At 39.7% G+C, this 21,796-nt stretch overlaps 2 protein-coding genes across 5 annotated transcripts in view; one reads left to right on the top strand and one right to left on the bottom strand.

Moving 5' to 3' along the window:
- The window catches only part of cga (glycoprotein hormones, alpha polypeptide), a 121,311-nt gene that overhangs the window by 16,224 nt on the left and 83,291 nt on the right, over window positions 1-21,796 (bottom strand). The window lies entirely within an intron of this gene.
- LOC110953285 (sorting nexin-14) lies at window positions 201-21,281 on the top strand. Of its 4 annotated transcripts, XM_022197207.2 has the most exons (31): window positions 201-716; window positions 879-1,049; window positions 1,177-1,297; window positions 1,482-1,555; window positions 3,674-3,752; window positions 3,850-3,893; window positions 3,985-4,072; window positions 4,152-4,236; window positions 4,318-4,474; window positions 4,632-4,707; window positions 4,912-4,956; window positions 5,086-5,166; window positions 5,299-5,413; window positions 5,746-5,901; window positions 6,024-6,148; window positions 7,193-7,251; window positions 7,720-7,746; window positions 8,589-8,735; window positions 9,402-9,534; window positions 11,340-11,526; window positions 14,687-14,770; window positions 15,074-15,174; window positions 16,436-16,547; window positions 16,757-16,797; window positions 16,984-17,103; window positions 18,082-18,205; window positions 19,063-19,227; window positions 19,353-19,448; window positions 19,590-19,681; window positions 20,032-20,088; window positions 21,036-21,281. In XM_022197207.2, the coding sequence occupies exons 2-31, from the start codon at window positions 913-915 to the stop codon at window positions 21,075-21,077; spliced, it is 2,970 nt and encodes a 989-aa protein (XP_022052899.1). In that variant the 5' UTR covers window positions 201-716; window positions 879-912; the 3' UTR covers window positions 21,078-21,281. The 4 variants fall into 4 exon arrangements, with proteins under 4 accessions (XP_022052899.1, XP_022052909.1, XP_022052919.1 ...); XM_022197217.2 differs by lacking the exon at window positions 7,720-7,746 and having other exon boundaries at window positions 202-716; XM_022197227.2 differs by lacking the exon at window positions 8,589-8,735 and having other exon boundaries at window positions 202-716.

Raw genomic sequence — 21,796 nt, 5'->3', positions numbered from 1 at the left:
AACCATAGCAACAACACTGATGTAGCGGGACTAGCTAATTAAATGGCGGTTAACTCCAAATTTGCGGACGTTTGTTTGTCAAAAAGTGAAAAGGCGGAAGGTTTTGAGTCCTCTTGCTTAGTTCCCTGAGTTGAAAGTGTCGTTACAAGTTATTTACCGTACGCTAGTAATAACTGTAACGCAACTCGAGTGCGTTACATGCAAAAATACTACAAATCGACATGGCCGCTTCCAAGAACGTCACTCCGCTTTCAGCCTCGTCCCTTCAATACGTACACCTCGTCTGTGTATTACAGCTCCTTTTAGTTGTTGCTTTTTGAGGCAATATGCAGCTGATACTCTTGTTATCGTGTAGCTAATCCAACGGGAGCCAGTTGCTGCTTCTGTTAGGAGCGCAGCGGAGGTGACATCACGGATGTTCGGCGCCGACAGCCAGGCAGCACCGCTGTCCCTCCACGGTCAGAAATGACAGCCGGAGCACCGCAGCCATTAGCCCAGCAGTAACCCAAAAGAGTTTGAGGACCGTCTGCGCACAAATGATGCTGTGTAATTATCGCTAATCCTACTTGGGCTTACAGCTGTGCAGCACCCCGACGGTCCTACGCTGCCTGATCTTACGAACGCGCAGCCTGCGTATTTTGATTCTGCACATTCATGATGGTGTCGCTGCTGGACTACAGTGAGAAATGGCCCATGCTGTCCGCCGTACACCTACAGTAAGTGTTGGAGTCGATAAATAGAATCACTGCAACCTGCTCGGTGTGTAAAACGAGCGCACAAAACCACCACGAATTCGATTTGATGGAGCTCCGTGTCGCTGCTACACGCCCATGTTTATTTGTAGACAGTCACATCATAATGTGTTGTTGATTTTACAGGAAAATGCAGTAGACTAGATATTTGCAGACGAGGATGGGGTGCATCACAGCTTATCTGCTGAAAGTAAGACGCAGGATGAAGCTGGAGCGGGTCAGAGAGCTGGGCCGACAGTATCCAGTCTTCTGCTTTCTGCTGCTCGTCCTGCTGCTGTCCACTGTGCTTTTAAATAGGTAAGTGCACACCAGCTCACTTAACACCACTCCACAGGCAACCTCCCTGACACCCACATCTCCTCACTTTATATGCTCTAATGCTTTTACCTCGTTAATTGCAGTATATGCCTTTCTGTTCCCACAGATACATTCACATCATAATGGTGTTTTGGTCCTTCCTGGCTGGAGTGGTCACTTTCTACTGCTCATTGGGGCCTGAGTCTCTGCTGCCTAACATCTTAGTCTCCATTAAACCAAAGAATAAGGTAGGTCATTAGACAGCTGAACAGATTAGGGCTGGAGGATAGGTTAGTGCCACAAATGTGATGGATAGTAAACTATAGTTGGATGTTTGCAGTTGTTGCCAGTGGACAGATGTATCTGGAGACTGGGCACAATATTTAGGCTGAATAATACCAGTTGTTAATCTAACTTAACTTGCTCTTGCAGTCATACCAGCAGGAGTTGTTTCCACTGGGCCACAGCTGTGCGGTTTGTGGAAAAATCAAATGTAAAAGGCACAGGTGAGTGACCCAGTTATGCTGTGGTGTAGTGGTGAGGAAGAAGCTATGTTGTGTTGTATATTGACCTTGTGTCAACATTAGCTATACTGACCAGATATGCTCTTAATGCCTGCAAAAAGTGGATATTATAGTGTGGCTATGTCTATTCCCATGCGTCTGCATATGCTGGGTTTTCTTGTCCTGGTAAAAGACAGGGCACAAATCAAATGGTAGGTTAAACTAGGAAAATAATTCTTGTTATATTTATATATGTTGCTTTAACTTTATAATATATGATTCGCCAACATACATTGATTATGCTCAGTACTGTTGTTTATAAGGTAGTCATGCTTAGTCAGCCCATTCTGTAGAACAGAATATTTACACACGTGGACAAAATTGTTGGTACCCCTCAGTTAAAGAAGGAAAAACCCACAATTCTCACTGAAATCACTTGAAACTCACAAAAGTAACAATAAATAAAAATTTATTGAAAATTAAATAATCAAAATCAGCCATCACTTTTGAATTGTTGATTAACATAATTATTTAAAAAAACAAACTAATGAAATAGGGCTGGACAAAAATGATGGTACCCATAACTTAATATTTTGTTGCACAACCTTTTGAGGCAATCACTGCAATTAAACAATTTCTGTATTTGTCAATGAGTGTTCTGCAGCTGTCAACAGGTATTTTGGCCCACTCCTCATGAGCAAACAGCTCCAGTTGTCTCAGGTTTGATGGGTGTCTTCTCCAAATGGCATGTTTCAGCTCCTTCCACATATGTTCAATGGGATTCAGATCTGGGCTCATAGAAGGCCACTTTAGAATAGTCCAACGCTTTTCTCTCAGCCATTCTTGGGTGTTTGTGGCTGTGTGTTTTGGATCGTTGTCCTGTTGGAAGACCCATGACCTGCGACTGAGACCAAGCTTTCTGACACTAGGCAGCACATTTCTCTCCAGAATGCCTTGATAGTCTTCAGATTTCATCGTACCTTGCACACTTTCAAGACACCCTGTGCCAGATGCAGCAAAACAGCCCCAAAACATTACTGAGCCTCCTCCATGTTTCACCGTAGGGACAGTGTTCTTTTCTTCGTATGCTTGGTTTTTGAGTCTATGAACATAGAGTTGATGTGCCTTACCAAAAAGCTCCAGTTTGGTCTCATCTGTCCAAAGGACATTCTCCCAGAAGCTTTGTGGCTTGTCAACATGCATTTTTGCAAATTCCAGTCTTGCTTTTTTATGAGTTTTTTTCAGCAGTGGTGTCCTCCTTGGTCGTCTCCCATGAAGTCCACTTTGGCTCAAACAACGACGAATGGTGCGATCTGACACTGATGTACCTTGGCCTTGGAGTTCACCTTTAATTTCTTTGGAGGTTGCTCTGGGCTCTTTGGATACAATTCCAACGATCCGTCTCTTCAATTTGTCATCAATTTTCCTCTTGCGGCCACGTCCAGGGAGGTTGGCTACTGTCCCGTGGGTCTTGAACTTCTGAATAATATGAGCCACTGTTGTCACAGGAACTTCAAGCTGTTTAGAGATGGTCTTATAGCCTTTACCTTTAAGATGTTTGTCTATCATTTTTTTCGGATGTCCTGGGACAATTCTCTCCTTCGCTTTCTGTTGTCCATGTTCAGTGTGGTACACACCTTTTCACCAAACAGCAGGGTGACTACTTGTCTCCCTTTAAATAGGCAGACTGACTGATTATGAGTTTGGAAACACCTGTGATGTCAATTAAATGACACACCTGAGTTAATCATGTCACTCTGGTCAAATAGTTTTCAATCTTTTATAGAGGTACCATCATTTTTGTCCAGGCCTGCTTCATTAGTTTGTTTTTTTAAATAATTATGTTAATCAACAATTCAAAAGTAATGGCTGTTTTTGATTATTTAATTTTCAATAAATTTTTGTTTATTGTTACTTTTGTGAGTTTCAAGTGATTTCAGTGAGAATTGTGGGTTTTTCCTTCTTTAACTGAGGGGTACCAACAATTTTGTCCACGTGTGTATAAGGTTATGGCAGATGTTACACTGCCCCCCAATGGTCAGGCAGGATTGCAACACTATTCTTTGTGGGTGAAACTGGGATTTATTTTCTTTCTTTCTTTCTTTCTTTCTGAATTGATAGACCAACTTTGTTACTAGAAAACTATCAGCCATGGCTTGACCTGAAAGTTCCTTCTAAGGTGGATGCTTCTCTTTCAGAGGTAACAGGCATACATTAAACATTTATTTTGTCACATTAATTATCATATTAAATTAAATGATCAAATTATCTCAATCCTGTTATTTTTTTTATTTTAGATTCTAGAGCTTGTTCTGGAAAATTTTGTATATCCTTGGTATAGGTAAGTCAATTTTTTGTCTGTTGTAATTCAGATTGTGGTATAATATGTTATCTCAAATAATCCAAGTGACTGCACAGCGTTTGTCTTTCAGAGACATCACGGATGATGAGGCATTTGTCGACGAGCTGAGGGTGACCTTGCGTTTCTTTGCAGCTGTGTTAGTGCGCCGAACTCAGAAGGTGACAGTTAGACTATATTAAGTTAAAATTTTTGAGTGCTAGTTGATTGAATATTAGTTAAAAAATGTTTCTTTCTCAGGTGGATGTGGCATCCCTTATTACACAAAAACTTCTCAAAGTTTCCATGAAGCACATTGAAATTATTAGCAAAGCAAGACAGAAAGGTATGGCTGATATGATCACACAAATACTATCTGAATTGTGCTCACCATCAAAAAGCTAAGTCTGTTTGTGTTTATTTGTAGTAAAGAACACAGAGTTTCTTCAGCAAGTTGCCCTGGAGGAATATGGTCCTGATCTCCATGTAGCTCTACGGAGTCGCAGAGATGAGCTTCTTTACCTGAGGAAGCTGACTGAGATGCTTTTCCCCTACATCCTGCCACCCAAGGCTACAGATTGCAGGTAACCCACTGCCATCATATATTTGTCACAGTGAGTTGCAACACAAAGGCACAGTGTGAGTGTCTGACATTACTGAGACAATTCATAGCAGATAAGGGTCATTCTTTACTCTTTCACTCTCTCATTTCCTGCTACATTATCTCTTCACTCCTCCCAGATCTCTTACTCTCCTGATAAGAGAAGTCTTGGCTGGTTCTGTCTTCCTTCCTTCAATGGACTACTTGGCTGATCCTGTGAGTGTAGACATATTAAAGGCAGAAACTTTAAAGCTATTTTCACTTGAAACCCTCTGCTGATATGGTTTACCAGTCTAAGGCTAAGTTTGATCTGTAGCCTGTAAATTAGTGTTAATTAACCACAAGCATGCAAACTAATGACTAAGATATGTCTTATTTTAGGTGAGTTTTCTTAATTGCTGTTTTTTTTTCCAATTTCAGGACACAGTAAATCATTTAATTTTGATATTCATTGACAACTCCCCAGTAAGTACTTGTCAAATTCTGCGTTTATGTGCAGTTCAATGTGTATTCCATGTATTTCAAAATCTTGCTGCAAAGTGTATGTAATATATGAAGAAACGGGTTAACATGCATCTACCTTTGTCCCCAAAGCCTGAAGAAGCCACAGAGCCCACTTCAACTTTGGTTCCTTTCCTACAAAAGTACTCTGATATCCGCAACAAAAAACCTTCAGTAAGTGTTTCCTTTGATGCAGTAAAATGTAGTAATAAGTAAAGGAACATATCAAAGAGTGGTTTAGAGAGCACTGTGTCTGTTAGCTATTAATAGTATGTTTTTTTTTTCTGCTGTGCTTTCTCACATCAGGTGCTGAAGCTGGAGTTGAAGGAAATCAGAGAACAGCAAGACCTTCTCTTTCGTTTCATGAACTTCCTAAAGCAAGAAGGAGCTGTCCATGTGCTCCAGTTCTGCCTGGCAGTTGGTGAGTGTTTCCACTTCCTCTCAGAAGTCTGGATAAATCTGGTTGTTTTTACTCATAAAAGCCACCAGATTACTGTTTTTGTGCCCCAGAGACAATGTGGTAAATACTGTCTCAGTTAATTACTCAATTCTGTCAATTGCAGAAAAGTGACTTCAAAAGAAGCATTTTCTACTTTAGCCCCCCCCTTTTTTTAACTTCCCAGCAAGTCAGTCTGAAAGTACTTGCGAAACTTACGAAAGACTGTTTATAATGACAATCAGATGCCACAGTTATGCTTTCTTAAAAGTCCTTGCAGAGCGAGACTGTGATGTCTGACTCTCCTAACTTCGCAGAGGAATTCAACGACAGGATTCTGTGTCCAGAGCTTTCTGACTCAGAGAAAATGATGCTTCATGAGGAAGTGAAAAAGATCTATGAGACATACTGCTTGGACGAGAGTGTTGACAAGATCCGCTTCGACCCCTTTATAGTGGAAGAAATACGCAATAGTATGTAACACAGATCTTTACTGAATCACTACATTTGACATTTCTTTAAAAACACACATAAATACATACAAAGTACACCTTAATTGTTTGCTACTGACATGTCTTTTTCTTTAACTTCCCAGTTGCTGAGGGCCCATATGCAGAAGTGGTGAAACTGCAGACCATGAGGTGCTTGTTTGAAGCCTACGAACATGTTCTTTCCCTGCTGGAGAATGTTTTCACCCCCATGTTCTGTCACAGTGATGAGGTTAGCATCTTCCTCAAGAAATACATCGCTCTACACATTGTCAAAAAGTTTAAAAACACACAGCTCATCCCAACTTAGTGAAAAGTAAAAACCTTAATTTCCTGTATAGCGCACTGAAAGCAACAAAAGTTTTGCAGTTTGCAGTGCTGCACAGGCTGAAAATACCAAAATTATTAAATGTGAATTTAAAAAAAAATATTTAAAAAGTTGATATATAACAGTTAAAGCACATTAAAGAATGAAATCAGGTGTCAAACCCTACTTCAATCAAAATAGTTCTTATAAGAAAACAAAGGCTTGTCCAGATATTAGGGTTAGCCTCAGCCTGGATTGCCTTTGTTTTTGTGTCTTGATCTTGGGACATCCAAGAGCATCTGGTTGGTTGGGCTGAGTGCTCTTAACAGAGTATGATGATTTAAGAGTTCTACTAGTTAATCATATCTTTAATATCTGTGTTGTGTCTGGCTGCCGTGTTCAGATTTCTGAAAAATCAGTTCAAAATATGGTCATTTTAGCACAGACTACATTTCTGCTACTCCTATTTTGATTGTCTTGAATGTAAGAAACAAACTGTGTCTGCCTGATGGTGAAAATAGACTTGATTTGGAGTTTGCTGACTTGGAATTTGCTATCCTGTTCCGATCTCTCAGCCACCAAAAACTATCAGTCCTGTCATCAATACCGGATGCACAACTGGCCAGTGAACCGACGCTGGCATTATGCCAAGCTGCCAAGCCGAATTTCACCCCTCAGAGGCAGTTTCATTGAATACAGTTGGGTGGAGCAGAGCTCGGCTATTGTCCACAGCAGGCCACTGCCCTGAATTAATACAGAGTCTGGAAAATAATGTGATTTTTTAAATTATATTTTGTTGCTGGTCCTGCTCCTGATTCCGAATAAGCAGGACAGCAATGACTACTTTACGGACATAAAAGAGTCTTTAGATACAGAATGTTTCTCAAACGTAGCTTATGTACTGTACCAGAATTTGCATATGCAGTGTTTGCAGTGTACCTTCATAACGTTTTTCTATGTTTTCCGCAGTACTTTCGTCAGCTTCTGAGAGGGGCTGAGTCCCCTGCCAGGAACTCCAAAATGAGCAGGTAGGTTTTCACTTTGCTAGTTTTTGTGTTTGTGTGCAACAGGATGCAAGCTTAGTATAATAATATTCAAGTAACCTTTGGTAATCTAAAACCAGAAAGCAATTAAAGCACTCACTGACTAACTGTTAGCTCATTTTTTAACATCCAACCGAAGTTCCTTTATTTTTTTTAGATTACTCTGATAAGTTACAAAATTTTCTTTAATGGTCTCACCTCCCTGCATCCTCTTAGCCACTGCATTGTGGAGGCAGAATATTGTATATGCCAGCCGCATTATAAACATGAATTCACTTTAATTCTAATAAACTGTAATTTGCTGCAAAAGATTAGAGTTGGAGTGTAATGAAAGTCCAATTAAAAGTAAATTAACTCGAGCCCAGGGATCGACTGTTATGTTTTCTATCTCGAGGTGTGGTGTGTATGTGGCCATGGGGCCCTGCCACTAACTCCTTGTGCATATTGTTCCAGAAATAGCCTCAGTTTGGATGACATTCGGTGAGTATAAGGCATCAGTGTGCTGATCAAAACAGTGGCTGGCTGAGCAGTGCTGCACGCAAGATACAAAAGACATTTCATTCTTGCCTAAAGAGGGCGATGTACTGCCTTTTTAACAAATCCACTGTGCCCTGTGCCAACTGCAATCAGGCCTGCAGTTCAGTGTGCATTAGTTGATAATAGGATAATGATACATCGTTTTATTGCTAATCTAATTTCATTCCTACATACGTCTTTCATTCGGTGCTTATGCTGTAAATACAAATGAGAGAAGGTTGAGAAAAGTGACCTTAATTAGCTAATCATGCTAATTGTAGCATGAGTCATCATCAATTAGATACTAATCAAGCTAATCAAGGGTCGTGCTGGTTTAGACTTTAGTTTTCATGATTTCCTTAGCAAATCAAGGTTTGCTTGTTTCCAAAATTGCAGAATTAAACCCCAGGAAACCTCAGGAGAGGATGTCGAATGGTTTTATTTTCAATTTTTCTGTCTTAAGCAATCTTGTTATGAAGGCAGTTTTCAAAGCAGCATCAATTATGCCACTCAAAGATGATAAATGAGACTGCAGATTATTGCTTTCAGTAGCGCATTGCCACTTACATATTCATGAACGCTGACCAACAACGAGCCTAAACTCTCTCCATATCTGCGACTGAGAATCCCCCTCCACTCTGCCCGTTTGTCTGCCCGTTACTCCATCTATGTATTGCCACCACCGTGCTGTGTCTGTGACTGTATGTCCACTCTGATTCTGTAACCACCATACTGCCTGCCCGGGTATGATCCACGATCCTCTCCCTCCTCTTGCCCATGGGGATGTGACCCTGTTCTGCTTATAGTTCCTGGGACTGGAGCCCCGAGTCCCCGTCCTCACTGTTCACCGCCTCTGGCAGCTCTTCACCTGCATCTTTTAACTCCCTCCATGCCCAGTCCACGTTCACAAACTTCCCATATGGCTCGCTATCCCACCGCCACTCATCACCCAAGTAAGTCAGGGTCCATCAGTGTGTCACAGGCCACTCAGTGTGATGTCTTACTGTCCATTTTTCTCCATGTGACCCCAGTCCCAACCTCCACGCCTGCATGAGGGGGCCGATGCATGGGATCCTATTTTTATTTTTTGTGTTCTCCAGCTTTGTTGTAGGATAATACCTGTGTTTGCCAATGCAGTGACTCGTCTATATTAAGCTTCTTGTGTATTTGGTATTTCACTATATGTTGGTTTTTATTTCACGTATCTAACAGGCACTCACACAGAGCACCTGTGATTTTGTGTACCTTTCCTGGTTGACTGGTAACTGGTCATACAACATTTTTGTGATCATTAAAATTTTCTGATCCCCTTCAAACGAATCATCAGTTCATGAAATCACTGCTCACTGCTTTGTGCTGTGTTTGCTTTTGGTCCTGCAGTGCTTTACCAGCAAGCCAGGCATTTCATTGTAAGATGACTGTGAAGTGACATTTTGGCTTGGGTTTGGCTACCTTAGCTTTTCCCTCCCATTTACAGTCATGATACCGATACAGTGTGCTGCTTCTTCTCCTCTATGGTTCCTCCCCTGTCACTTCTCTCAAGCTGCATGCGCTTTGCTGAAGCCGTGCTCATCCCCTCCATCTCTCATTGTTGAATATCGTCCCTGTTCGAACTGCAGGAACACGTCAAAGAGGGGCGAATCCTTCGGGATCAGCCGCATTGGCAGTAAGATCAAAGGAGTGTTCAAGAGCACAACCATGGAGGGAGCGATGCTGCCATCTTATGGGCTGGTAGAAGGAGAGGATGATATGGTGAGGCAGATCTAAAAATAATCTAAACAGTCTTTTTTAGCAGTAGTGTAGGAAATATTCAGATCTGACCTTTACTTAAAGTAAAAGTTCCAACTCCACACTCTTACAAGTAAAATTCCTGCATTTATCCTTAAGTTAAAATATCTAAATATAATCCGAGAAATGTACTAAAAAAATTGAAAATATAACTATGCAATGCAAGAACGAATGTTCCATTTGACTTCTACACTACTATATATTATATTATTGGATTATTAACTCTCATACTTCAATGTAAAATTAAGATTGTATGGTTAAGCTCATTTTGAACTATTTTGTATAAGACTGCAACTAACAATTATTTTCATTATGGATCAAGTGCTGATATTTTCTCCATTAATTGAGCAATTGTTTGGTTGGTAGAAATTCAGAAAAAAGTGACATATTTACAATGCCGATTTCGTCTAACCAAAAGTCCTAACACAACCCCAACTTATAAAAATAGATTTAAATGAACAGAGGAAAAAAAAACAGCAAATCTTCACATTTGTGAAGCTGGAACCATGAAATATTTTTACATGAAAAATGACCGAAACAATTTGCAAAATATTTACCAATTAACATATCTATAAATTACCTGATGACTTCACTAATCCCCTAACAAGGGAGTTTATTTCCCACAGAAATGTAGTAGAGTTGAAATAGAAAGTGTGACGAACAGAAGAGACTCAGGTAATGATCGTGTGTGTTCTTCAAACTTACAAATGTGAACGTTTCCCTGGCTAATTCTGCATGCGATAGGTTACAAAATGTGAAAGAAACTGAAATGATATTCGTGTTAGTAGAACCCAGTGCAAAACAAAAATTTCTAAACTAAAGCCCTCCTTTACACTACTAAGGTAATTGCCACACGGGGGCATTGGTGAGTAAAGAAAGGAAAGATCTATCAAAGTACATCAAAACCTGCCATCTCAGTGAAGACTCCGGAGTTTTTAGTTTAGATGATTTTTAGGTTTTAGTCTTGGATCACTGCTGTTTGGCTACTAAGACATCGGCATGATTCCAGAAAGTGAATGTGTAGCCAGCTTAAGTGTTCTCAGTACTTCCTCACATTTTCCTACTTTTCCTTTTTTCTAGTCACCTTTTATACAGAAATATAACCAAAGTGTATTCACTTGTCCAGAGTTCCATCAAAGCTTCATCAATCAAGACTAGAGAAAATGACTTCATATTCACTTTTAATAAAAGTAATAATAATTGAATAGATGTAATGTTATTGCAGCTGTACTTTTACTGTATAGAAGGTTCCTAAGTAGTATGAAATGATGGCATGTCTTCAATAGCTGGTACAGCAAAACACAATCTGTTACTCTACCTTTGAGTCTACAAATATTTCTTTAATTGCCCGTGCTGTATTTAGTGTAAAGGGAAATCCTGTGTTTACTTTTGCCTTCCCTTAATTGTAGCGGAATCTCAACAGCTATGTTTTTTAAAGTCTCTTTTGTATTCAAATTCACTGCAAAGAAAGTTCATTTTAAACTTGAGTGTGCAGTGTTTGTGCAAGTAAACAGTTAAATTGTAATTCAGAGCAAAGTAAAGAGAACATGAAGTGAAAGAACAAAAGAACTTAGAAGAATTAAAGAAAAACTAACAACAGCTGTCCATCCTGCAGTGATCTTCAGACTGTACACATCTTGCCTGCTCTTTTGTTTTTACTGTTTATAGCTTCAGTGTTTTGTGCCTTAACATAAGCAGATGTGACCATAGCCTGCTGATTCTGAAAAGTGCCACCTGACCTTCACTTCTTTCACTTCCTTCTATTCAAGGTGGAGGAAGCTATGATGGTGCTGGAGGATGACTCCCCGATGGAGGCAGCCTCCACTCCCAGCACCCCTCGAAACCTCTCAGCCTGGAACATCACGATCCCGTACATTGATTTCTACGATGACGATGTAAAGAGGGAGAGGATTCCTGTGTTCTGTATCGATGTGGAGCGCAACGACCGGAAGGCAGGTGAGGCAGTGCGGACCTTTTCCTTCTGTCTCACTTAGTGTCATCTGAAAGAGGTCATTCTGCCTTGATGCGTGATGTTTTGGAGTAAAATGTGCTGTCATTTTCTGTGGAATGGAATTTTGCATTAGGGGAAAAATTTTGACCAATAATTTCTGACACCAGTTAATATGCACAGAATATATTCAAACTGTATATATTTTTCTGTGACATTAAATATTCTGTTAGGTCTGTTATGTATGACTAGCTGTTAATATGCATTAACTGCACTCCTGAGACATGCTGCCTTGACTCTACCGGATGGCCAAGTGAGTGGTGCTTCTCCATTAGAAGGAGGCTGCTGATGTGTATGTTACTTACCTGGAATTACCAGCCATGGTGTAGCACCCACTGTACACAAGTTGCCTTAGTACCTGCAAGAGGAGTGATTGTCTAAATCTGTTATGTAGGATTTAGCTGTTAGTATCCCTTAATTACAATCCTTAGACATTCTGCCTCAACTCTAAATAATGGCCAAGTTAGTGGTGCCATCTTCTGGGTTATCAAATGGTGACAGGCCTGTTCAGTAGTGAATCCCACTGTCCCAGTCGTTTTTTCCAGATGCCATTCACTTACTTTGGAGACCAAATAGAATCCTTTCACTTCCTCCAGAGCCACATGCTGCCCTCTTTAGAGACTCTGGAGAGTCTTCTACTGCTTGTCATTGGACCTTTCCCTGCACTCCCATCTCCCAGAATAGCCTTTATGTTGATGTGGCTACAAACCCTATGCAGCCAACTTCGACCTGTCAGGCCCGTTTTCCCGCCACATTGCTGTGTGTCAGCTGCAAGCTCATTGTGTCTCAGTATGACTGTCTAGCACTGTTACAAGAATAGGAAACAGTCTGAGTTTTAAAAAAAACTCTTTTTTTTTAATCAAAAATGTAATCTTAACAAACTCAGCTACTTTATTGTGATTGTATTATTTCTAAAATGAGCATTTACTCTTATAAACAATCAACAACAAATTCTTCAGGAAGCCTGTACTGAAAATACCAGCTCCAAAGTAGAAATTCAATGCAATGAAAGTGAATATACCTGTTGTCACTGACATGTTGGAAAACCTGTGATCACTGCAACACAACTGAGTACATCTGGAATTTCCAATAAGCCTAATTGCATGGTTATAATCTGACCTATGAACACCAAAACTTTCTCAAGTGTGCAACTATGAGTTGTAGGCATCTGTATCGTAGCTCCATCTGAAAAAAAAATGCCAGAGGAATTGAAAAATGTTTTTCTGAGACTTCAGAATGATGTAAAATGATACAGGAAGATCAGTGACCAGCTGAACAGTTGGTCCACAGTTGCAGCCATTATCAGGAGGTATAGAGTGAGCTGCGGAGCCATGAATCAGAGCAGCAGTGACATCCTACTAAAATGACACTACAGAGAGTGTGCTATTTGCACAGTCTGCCTGTGAAAAACAGGTGCTTCAGAATTGGCACAGGAGATATCGGTGGAAATCAGACTTTCTGTGACAGCTCAGACAGTGTGAAGGACAGAGCATAATGTCAACCTCTACGGACACTGTTCAAGAAAAATGTCCATGCCTGCTACTTGGAATATAACTTCAAGATGAAACATTGCTAAAGAATATTAAAAAGAAGCCTGATATATCTTGGGAGCACATTCCTAGGTCAGATGAGGTCGAGGTAGATTTGCCTGGCTCTGAAGGCGTGCGGCACATTTGGTGTGAACCTGCCCAGGACTACCTTAGTAAATGCTTAATCCCAGACTCCAGAAGCTTGGCAGAGGAGGACTATTCCAACGTGATAACAATCCAAGGCAAGCTGTCAAAATCATACAAGAGCATCACAAAAAGATGAAAACTACGATCTGGCCAACTATGCTGCATGACTTAAAGGGGAACTTCGTTTTTTTCAACCTGGGGTCTGTTTTCATATGTCTTTTCATACATGTGAGTGATGGAGAAATGAATTTTCGACATAGCTCCCGTATTTAGCCAGGCAGGCAGCTTCGCAGTTCAGCTAGCGAAAAGTATGGGGCAACTTGCCCCCCCGCATCAAAGTCCGCCCCAATGTGCTTTTTTCCCACACTGACCAGCTCGGATAGTCTCAACGAGTGTCCCACAACAAACTAGAGATGAGAAGTGAACGAAAACCTCCACATTACTTGGCGATCGCTATTTGTTGTGGTCTGTATCCAAATCTCAGGACGCTAGAAAGCAAATCTCATTCCGAAATGGCGCGATAGCGTGACCACAACAATACAGACCACAACAAATAGCGATCGCCAAATAATGTGGAGGTTTTCGTTCACTTCTCATCTCTAGTATGTTGTGGGACACTCGTTGAGACTATCTGAGCCGGTCAGTGTGGGGAAAAAAGCACGTTAAGGCGGACTTTGACGCGGGGGGGCAAGTTGCCCCATACTTTTCGCTAGCTGAGCTGCTAGCTGAACTGCGAAGCTGCCTGCCTGGCTAAATACTGGAGCTATGTCGAAAATTCATTTCTCCATCACTCACATGTATGAAAAGGCATATGAAAACAGACCCCAGGTTGAAAAAAACCGAAGTTACCCTTTAAATCAATAGGAACACCTTTGCGGTTGTTATCCAGAAAAATGAAGCAACACAACCCCTCTAGGAAGATGCAGCTGAAAAAAAAGGCTTCTAAAGAATGTCAAAGCAGTTCTCCAGAAATTTGTTATCCTGGGGTGATTCTGGGTGCATAATGTTAGCCCCTGTAGTTGACATTATGTTTGGTTGGGAGAGACTTCTCTAGAAATTTGATATCCTGGAATGATTTTCATCAAAAAATAAGGATGTAATTGAAAGATATAAGATTTAAATCTCAGTAATAAAAGAGATACAGACTTTTGTTGCATTGTGTTCCTACAATGGGGCCTGCTTTCTCAGTATAATTAATCTAAACAAGTTACAAGCATTTGCTACTCAGTGTAGAACTCATGCATCACAGACAAGTGATACAATTTTAGACATCCAAAAAGTTAGTTTTGCTTTGTCATTTTTATCTAGATCATCAAAAAACTGCTAAAGCAGTTGTCATATGAGCTTCATATTTGCACTTTTCACTTGGAGCTATTAACTAAATGCATTTGATTCATTCATTTATTAAGTCTCAGTATTTGTTTTCCTGCAGTGGGGCATGAGACTGAGAACTGGTCTGTGTACAGAAGATATCTGGAGTTCTATGTTCTTGAATCAAAGCTCACTGAGTTTCATGGTAGGTTGTCTCAATTTTTCCTGCTGCCATTTGCCTAAGAGGGTCTGTATACAGTTCCTTTGTTCATTCATAGCCATAAGGAAGACATTTTCCATGAAAATGGTCTCATGGATCCCTGACAATTCACGCACCATTACTTCTAAGTCAACCTAGATTTTGGGAAGGCTAATAGCCCTGTTGCATCATTTTGAAACTTGGAAACCACGCAACTGTAATTTTCTTGTCACACTGAAAGAAAACTTGTTCTTTTCATGTTTTTTTTTTTCCAGCATTCCTCACTGTAATATCTTAAATCTCTTGTAGGGTCATTTCCAGATGCACAGTTGCCCTCAAAGAGAATAATTGGTCCCAAGAATTATGAGTTTCTCACATCCAAGCGGGAGGAGTTCCAAGAGTACCTTCAGGTGGATATCTGATGAAACTCTTTGATTCTGAATTGTATTAGACAGAATGTAGATTGATGGATCTGAAGAGGAGACAGAATTTAACAAGAAGAAGAGTGGTGAAGATTATGAAAGCACACAGCTGTGACTGCAGTCTCTGTGCAACAAAAGAGAGGTCATAGAATTGTTAAGTAAATGCATGATACATTAGAATATGTTCGATGTCTCTCTAAACACTGCTCAAATCGCATGTTGCTTTTTTGTATATGTAAGTAAAATAATTTTGATGTTCCATTAAGTAAAAAACAAACATCTAAGTATTTTGATGACAGTCACAGTTTGCCTCTTCTTGGTGTGTAGAATGCCAGTAAAGTTACAAACCTGTTTCAATTCTTTTTCTTAATTTATCTTCTTCCTGCTTACAACCACCAAAACAATGTCTGACTGAACAGACATCAAGATTAAATTGGAACATTGTCAATTCTTGTCCAAGTGTCTCAGAAACACTTCATCTTTAGAAAAATATTCTTTAAAAAGTGATCATTCTGCTACTGTGAAGGACTTTGTGTCAGGACTGTAGACAGGTTAAATCCCTGTTCTGTGTGGAGAAGAGATGATCTCTCTGTCACTGCCGCAGTTGGCCGTCATGAGAGCAACTGTAGCTTTTCAAAGCACAGAGGAAAAGACACAATGACAAAGTTCAGACTCTGAAGTTGCCATCATGGTCCACTAATGTTCTTTTTAGCAACGCATTCAAGGACTCTCTAAAAAGATTTGAGACTTGGCTGTCAAACATTTATGCAGAAAAATGACCAAATTCACACCCTTTTCATAACTGCAGATTGTTTTCATCTGACACAACATCGCTCACAAATTCAAAGAGTTTTCAGAAGCTGACTCACAAGTCCCACATGTGTTGGAACTGGAGCATCCTTGAACGTAGCGCAGAGGAAAGATTTTTAAATGGTCCCTGCTCGCAGGACCATCAAAACAAAATCATAAATGACAGCCCAAAAAGCAGTGAAAATATTCACTGTGATAGATTACCTATCTCAAAATAAGTCTCTGCGAGTTGTCTTTTTTATGACATGCTGAAATTAATGGATAGAAAATGCTGCTCTGAAGGCTTGGAAGTTAATTTAACAACCTGCGATATCCTGTGAAAATCAGTCAGCATTAGCTGGTAGGTATTGGTAGGTTTTGCTTCTAATGTCAAATATATTTTAAAACTACACAAAAACACAACTTACAGCATATATATGTTTCTCTGTTTTCTTTGCAGAGACTACTACAGCACCCGGAGCTGAGCAACAGCCAACTCCTGGCCGACTTTTTGTCTCCTCATAGTATGGAGTCTCAGTTCCTGGACAAGATGTTACCTGACGTGAACCTTGGTAAAGTATTCTCTCTGAGATAGATGGCGAGATAGTGACAAAAATAAGTGAGATAAATTATGTTGAAACAGCAGAACATGTCCAACACTCCGTGACAATGTTTGATCAGGCTGACCTTGGGTTGCAGTGAAAAGATATTTTGTGTCTGGGACAGGGGAAAAATGTGACAGAACCGTATATCACTGAGATAAAGTATTTTTGTTTCACAGGGAAAATCATTAAGTCAGTTCCCAGCAAACTGATAAAGGAGGTAAGAACTGCATTCATTGTGTTTGTGTGTGTGTGGTCTGGGATGCTGCGGAATGGTTTTGTCTTGCTTCCTTCACAACACAGCTGTTTCTAAATGTCTCCTTTGTATTTTTGGGATACATCTGTAAGAGAAATAACACTGTCGCTGAAGCTAAACAAATTATGTGTCCTGTGCTTTTTCTGTCAGAAAGGGCAGCATCTAGAGCCTTTCATCCAGTCCTTCTTCAACTCCTGCGAATCTCCTAAACCCAAACCCAGCCGCCCTGAGCTCACTATCCTGAGCCCCACCTCAGAAAATGATAAAAAGGTTGGCAGTCCTAATTATATAACTTTCAGACTGTCTCTTTCTGTCTTGCTCACTGCTAGTAATGTCATCCAGTGAGTAAAGCTCAAATGTAATTCAACAGTTGGCAGATGTTTTAGAGTTTTCAAAGCAAAGTTATGGTTGTTGTAGGAACAGCGTAGACTGTAAGGAGGGGACACTGGGGTCGTGTCAGTGAGGGTTCAGCGCAGATGAACATGCATGCAGCAAACTCCTCTGTGCACTTTGAATGTCAGGTGCACAGACGAAGCCTGCTCAAATATCGTATGGATTTTTAGACGGTTCACCGGCCCACTGATGCAGATGCCTGCCAAGAGTTGTCTCTTCATGCTTGATGACCAGGACACCAGTGATTGATTGTACCCAGCTGACCAAGTTGTCCTCAAATAACGAATTTAACCAACTAAAAAGAAGTTTAAAAAAAGGCTTCAAAGGCAGCTTTACAGGCATTGGTGATTTTAGTGTTAGCAACATGCTAATTTACTCATACCTGTGTCTCTGCATACACTTTGTGCAACAAACTGCATTAACAAACTTATGTCATTTGTAGTTCACAAATCTCACAAAAATTGTAATCAGGCCTGACATGAGAAAAATAATTCTTTGAGCATTTAATTTGAGAACTTCCCAGTGGCTGAATTGATGGGATTATAAAAGCTTTTGCGAGCATCAAAAAATTTCACCCAATTCTGGTTGATTACACAAGAATGAACACTTCACTGGCACACTAGAACAAATGTGTAATTTCCTTCAAAATGCTGTAGCAAATGCAGTTACTCTCATTTTAAAAAGTTCAAAAATAATCCTGAAAAATGAAAAAAAACTTATGGAATTTGCATATTTACTTCAGCAGAGTTTTGTCATTCGCTCATATGTGAAAATGCTCTTGAAACTAAATAGTAGAGTCAGTGGGTGTTTTGAAGAGCTCTGTCTAAAACACTGATGTACTTCCCTCTCCTCCAGCTCTTCAATGAACTCTTCAAAAACAATGCCAACCGGTCAGAGATGACGGAGAAGAGGCACAATCAGAACTACTTCATGGAAATGATCACTGTTGAAGGGGTGTACGACTACTTGATGTATGTGGGTAAGTGGAGTTTGTTTTTTGAAAGTCTATCACACCCCATTTATCACTTTTATTTTATTTTTAATGCCTTCTGTAGATTGTTGTACACATAAAGTAGTGATTTTTAAAGTGAGAGGATGCTCTTCTGGCTTGCATAAGGTCAGACTCTGATACAAAGTCAATGAATTGATTTTATCAGCTTAAAAATGTATTCGAAAGCATTTTAGAGAAGACTTTTGTTAAGAATACCAGAGATCACAAGCATGTTTAGAGAGTGCTTCTGGTAGAAAATATTAGCCAGCACAGAAAATGTACAAGATTTCTTGAATTACTGTTTTATCCAATAAATTTGCACTTGAAATACATCAAGTATCTTTAACATAGATATAATTGCTCATCATTCATGGCCAGATGAGAAATTCTCACTGACAAACAACAATAATCCAAGAGGAAACAGACACCATTTCACTAAAAACAAGGATTCAAAACTGCCGTTGGTCTTATATGCCTACTTTAATGTGACAGCTGCCAGATGGAGATGAAAATAACACAATTTTGCATAAGAACAAAGTGCTTTTCTGTTGCTTATATAGTATTTAGACCTGTTAAATCTGGTAATAATAGCTATATTTACACCAACATTGACATATCTAAGTGTTTTGGAGTCATGTAGAGAATGAAAAGTTAATTAAACACAGAATCCATTTACACTAATCAGAAAATAAGAAAATTACATTGCTGCACAACTGTACTAAAGGGAGATCAGAGTTCCCTCATGAATTAATCACTACCAGACAATCACCTGGACTGAAGTAGAGTCTTTCATTTCGTCAGACATTCTCTGTCATTCTTTTTCTCCTTTTCCATTTGATTGTCAGGCCGAGTCATCTTCCACATCCCTGACTGGTTACATCACCTGCTAATGGGTGCCAGGATCCTGTTCAAGAACACACTGGAGGCCTACACAGATTATCACCTGCAGTACAAACTGAATCAGGTGGTCCAGGAGCACCGGCTAGTCTCACTCATCACCCTGCTGAGAGGTACACTGCAGTTCAGCAGTTAGAGAGCACTGCTGATTTTCCCCGTGTAACTTAATCTTGAACTATTCCTTTAAACATTCCATCAAATAAAGTGAAGTTATGTGTTATTTTTTTGCCCCTTATAGACACAGTTTTCTGTGAGAGCAGCCCTCCACGCTCGGCCCAAGACAAGCAGAGGAGAGCAAAGAAAACATTTGAGGAGATGATGAGCTACATTCCAGGTATCCATGCAGTTCGTCATGTTTTGTAATATGTAGACCTTCCACTGTAATTCCTGCATTTTCACTTCTAAGACAAATGTGTGGACGTGAGGGTAATTGGTGTGTGTTTCATGCGTTGGCCGGGAATTCATTCATCTTTAGACTTTCTGGGGAAATGTATCGGAGAAGAGGCCAAGTATGAAGGAGTGCGTCTTCTCTTCGATGGACTGCAGCAGCCAGTTCTCAACAAACAAGTAAAAGGACACACACACACCAACACATTACTTGTTTTCAAAGCACGTTTGCGCCTCATTGATATTGGAACATATCCAGACAAGACAGAAAAAATGACCTGAGGGAAGCTTTGAAAGTTAACATGAGAAGGAAAATCACATTCTCCTGCTATTTGCATCGATGCAAATAGATATCAGATATCTGAATGTACACACCTATACCTAGGAATCAGGGCACAGTGTGAACTGGAATGTTACAAAACACAATTTTGTGGTTTCATTTTATTTTTTGAATGCTTATTTTCATATTTAATTTATTGCTCACTGACCTTAATGCTTTTCTTCTTCTCCTGGCTTTTTGGCTTCCTCAGCTGACATATGTGCTGCTGGACATCGCCATTCAGGAACTTTTTCCTGAACTGAACAAGGTACACAAATGCAAGTATGGTACTCTAAAGAAGCATAGAGACAGAGTATCCTTATCCTTTACAGGCACTCCAGGGGAAATAAAGTAAAAATCAATAGATACATTAAGACATAAAAATATGTTTCACTTAATTTGATCCAATATGGACTCATTATTAAGCCTGGTGCCACGTAATGAATGAAACTGTGTTACATAAAACTGTACATAAATACATAGCTTCTTAAGATTCACTGTATAACAATAATAAATGTGTCCAAACCTTGTACGTATTGATAGCCTACACAGGATTTTATCTTGTCTTAATTTAACATTTCAGTGGTTTAAAAATTGACAAAAAAAAAAACTCCTGTTGGTTATGTTTGATTAAACAACCAGAGTGAAAATGAAATATCGATTTTGAGCAAAAACTGATAAGGTTTGGGTTTTTTTTTCGCCCTACAAGCAGATTCCTAACCTGTTAAGTATAAGTCACGAAGAAATGACAAATTTGCCTTATGGGCAGGTGAAAGAGTTTGTGGGAGTTTTTGGTCCCACACATTAAATACCTTTTTTAATATTTTCTTTTCAGTTTCACATTGAATTTGCAGTAATTCAGTTGCGTTCTGACCTGAGGAACGAAAGAGTAGGGTGGTTAAGACTATGCTGACGGTGAATTCAGTGGAGAAATTTAAAAGTGTAAATGGCTACTATGTGGATTTATTCTATGATAATAAAATGTTTTACTATTAGATACACATAAGCATTTTAAATACAATTTTCTACAGGTCGGTATACTGAAGTGAGAGCATCATACCGATAAACATTCATTGTTTTAGTGTGAATACCGTCAGATCAGATACTTCAATACTCAAATAATTATGGCTGTTACCTACGGTCTGTGAATTGAACACCTATTTGACAACAAAGGGGGCCTATTTTAGTGCTAACTCTGTGTTTTTGTTTCCACAGCAGGTACAGAAGGAGACCTCTGTGATGGCTCCATGGATGTGAAATCTGCATGACCTTATAAACATGAGCTAACATGCTTGTCAGGTATGAACTGATCCTAAACTAATCCAGAGACTTTCACTGGCTTCACTACCTGAGACTAACTCGTACAGAAACTCGTCCACATACCCACAAGAAGAGGAAACCCAAGACTTCTCCTGATGTGTCATTAATTTGTAAATAAAGGATGAATCAGTGTTGCGCTCACACTGTGTTCCTTTTGTAATTATTGCCAACTATAAAAGCTAATAGTTCAAGAGTATACATCTGTTTAACAGCTGCTGTTGGTAGCGGCAGTAAAATTTAAATGGCTGATTTCTATTTAACACTGTGATGCTGTTGAGCCCACCGGTATAAAACAACTGTTGCTTTAGCCCCAGATGCGAGTACATCAGCTGCATATTAAGCAATCGGCTCATATTTGTTCACTTAAGTAAAAATCTTGCACACTTGAAAATCTGCTTATGCACACTGAAATACAGTTTTGAAACTCCCTACACACTAAATGTTCAAATAATACCCCCACACTAACTTGTCAGTCAAGTACTTAATCTCAAGTTTGGAAGTTTCATCTGTTTTATGTCTTTGCAAATTAAATAGAAAGAGATGAGCTGCATTAAATCTGACAGTGTCACTGCAGACTTGATACAAACAAACAAAAAGTACATTAATGTGCATTTACTTCCAATTTTCACTTTATTAAAACAACCTTACAAAAAGAC

Source organism: Acanthochromis polyacanthus, chromosome 1, assembly GCF_021347895.1.
Source record: "Acanthochromis polyacanthus isolate Apoly-LR-REF ecotype Palm Island chromosome 1, KAUST_Apoly_ChrSc, whole genome shotgun sequence".
NCBI classification, from domain to species: domain Eukaryota; kingdom Metazoa; phylum Chordata; class Actinopteri; family Pomacentridae; genus Acanthochromis; species Acanthochromis polyacanthus.
Note: the sequence above shows the minus strand (reverse complement) of the source record. Positions and strands in the feature narration are given on the sequence as shown.

What these genes read in the sequence shown, in the direction of transcription:
- LOC110953285 (XM_022197207.2), top strand. Translation starts at nt 913, where the DNA reads ATGGGGTGCATCACAGCTTATCTGCTGAAAGTAAGACGCAGGATGAAG. An exon ending in TAGTGCGCCGAACTCAGAAG is followed by an intron (nt 4,073 to 4,151) that starts GTGACAGTTAGA and finishes TTTCTTTCTCAG; the next exon opens with GTGGATGTGGCATCCCTTAT. An exon ending in CCAGTTCTGCCTGGCAGTTG is followed by an intron (nt 5,414 to 5,745) that starts GTGAGTGTTTCC and finishes CTAACTTCGCAG; the next exon opens with AGGAATTCAACGACAGGATT.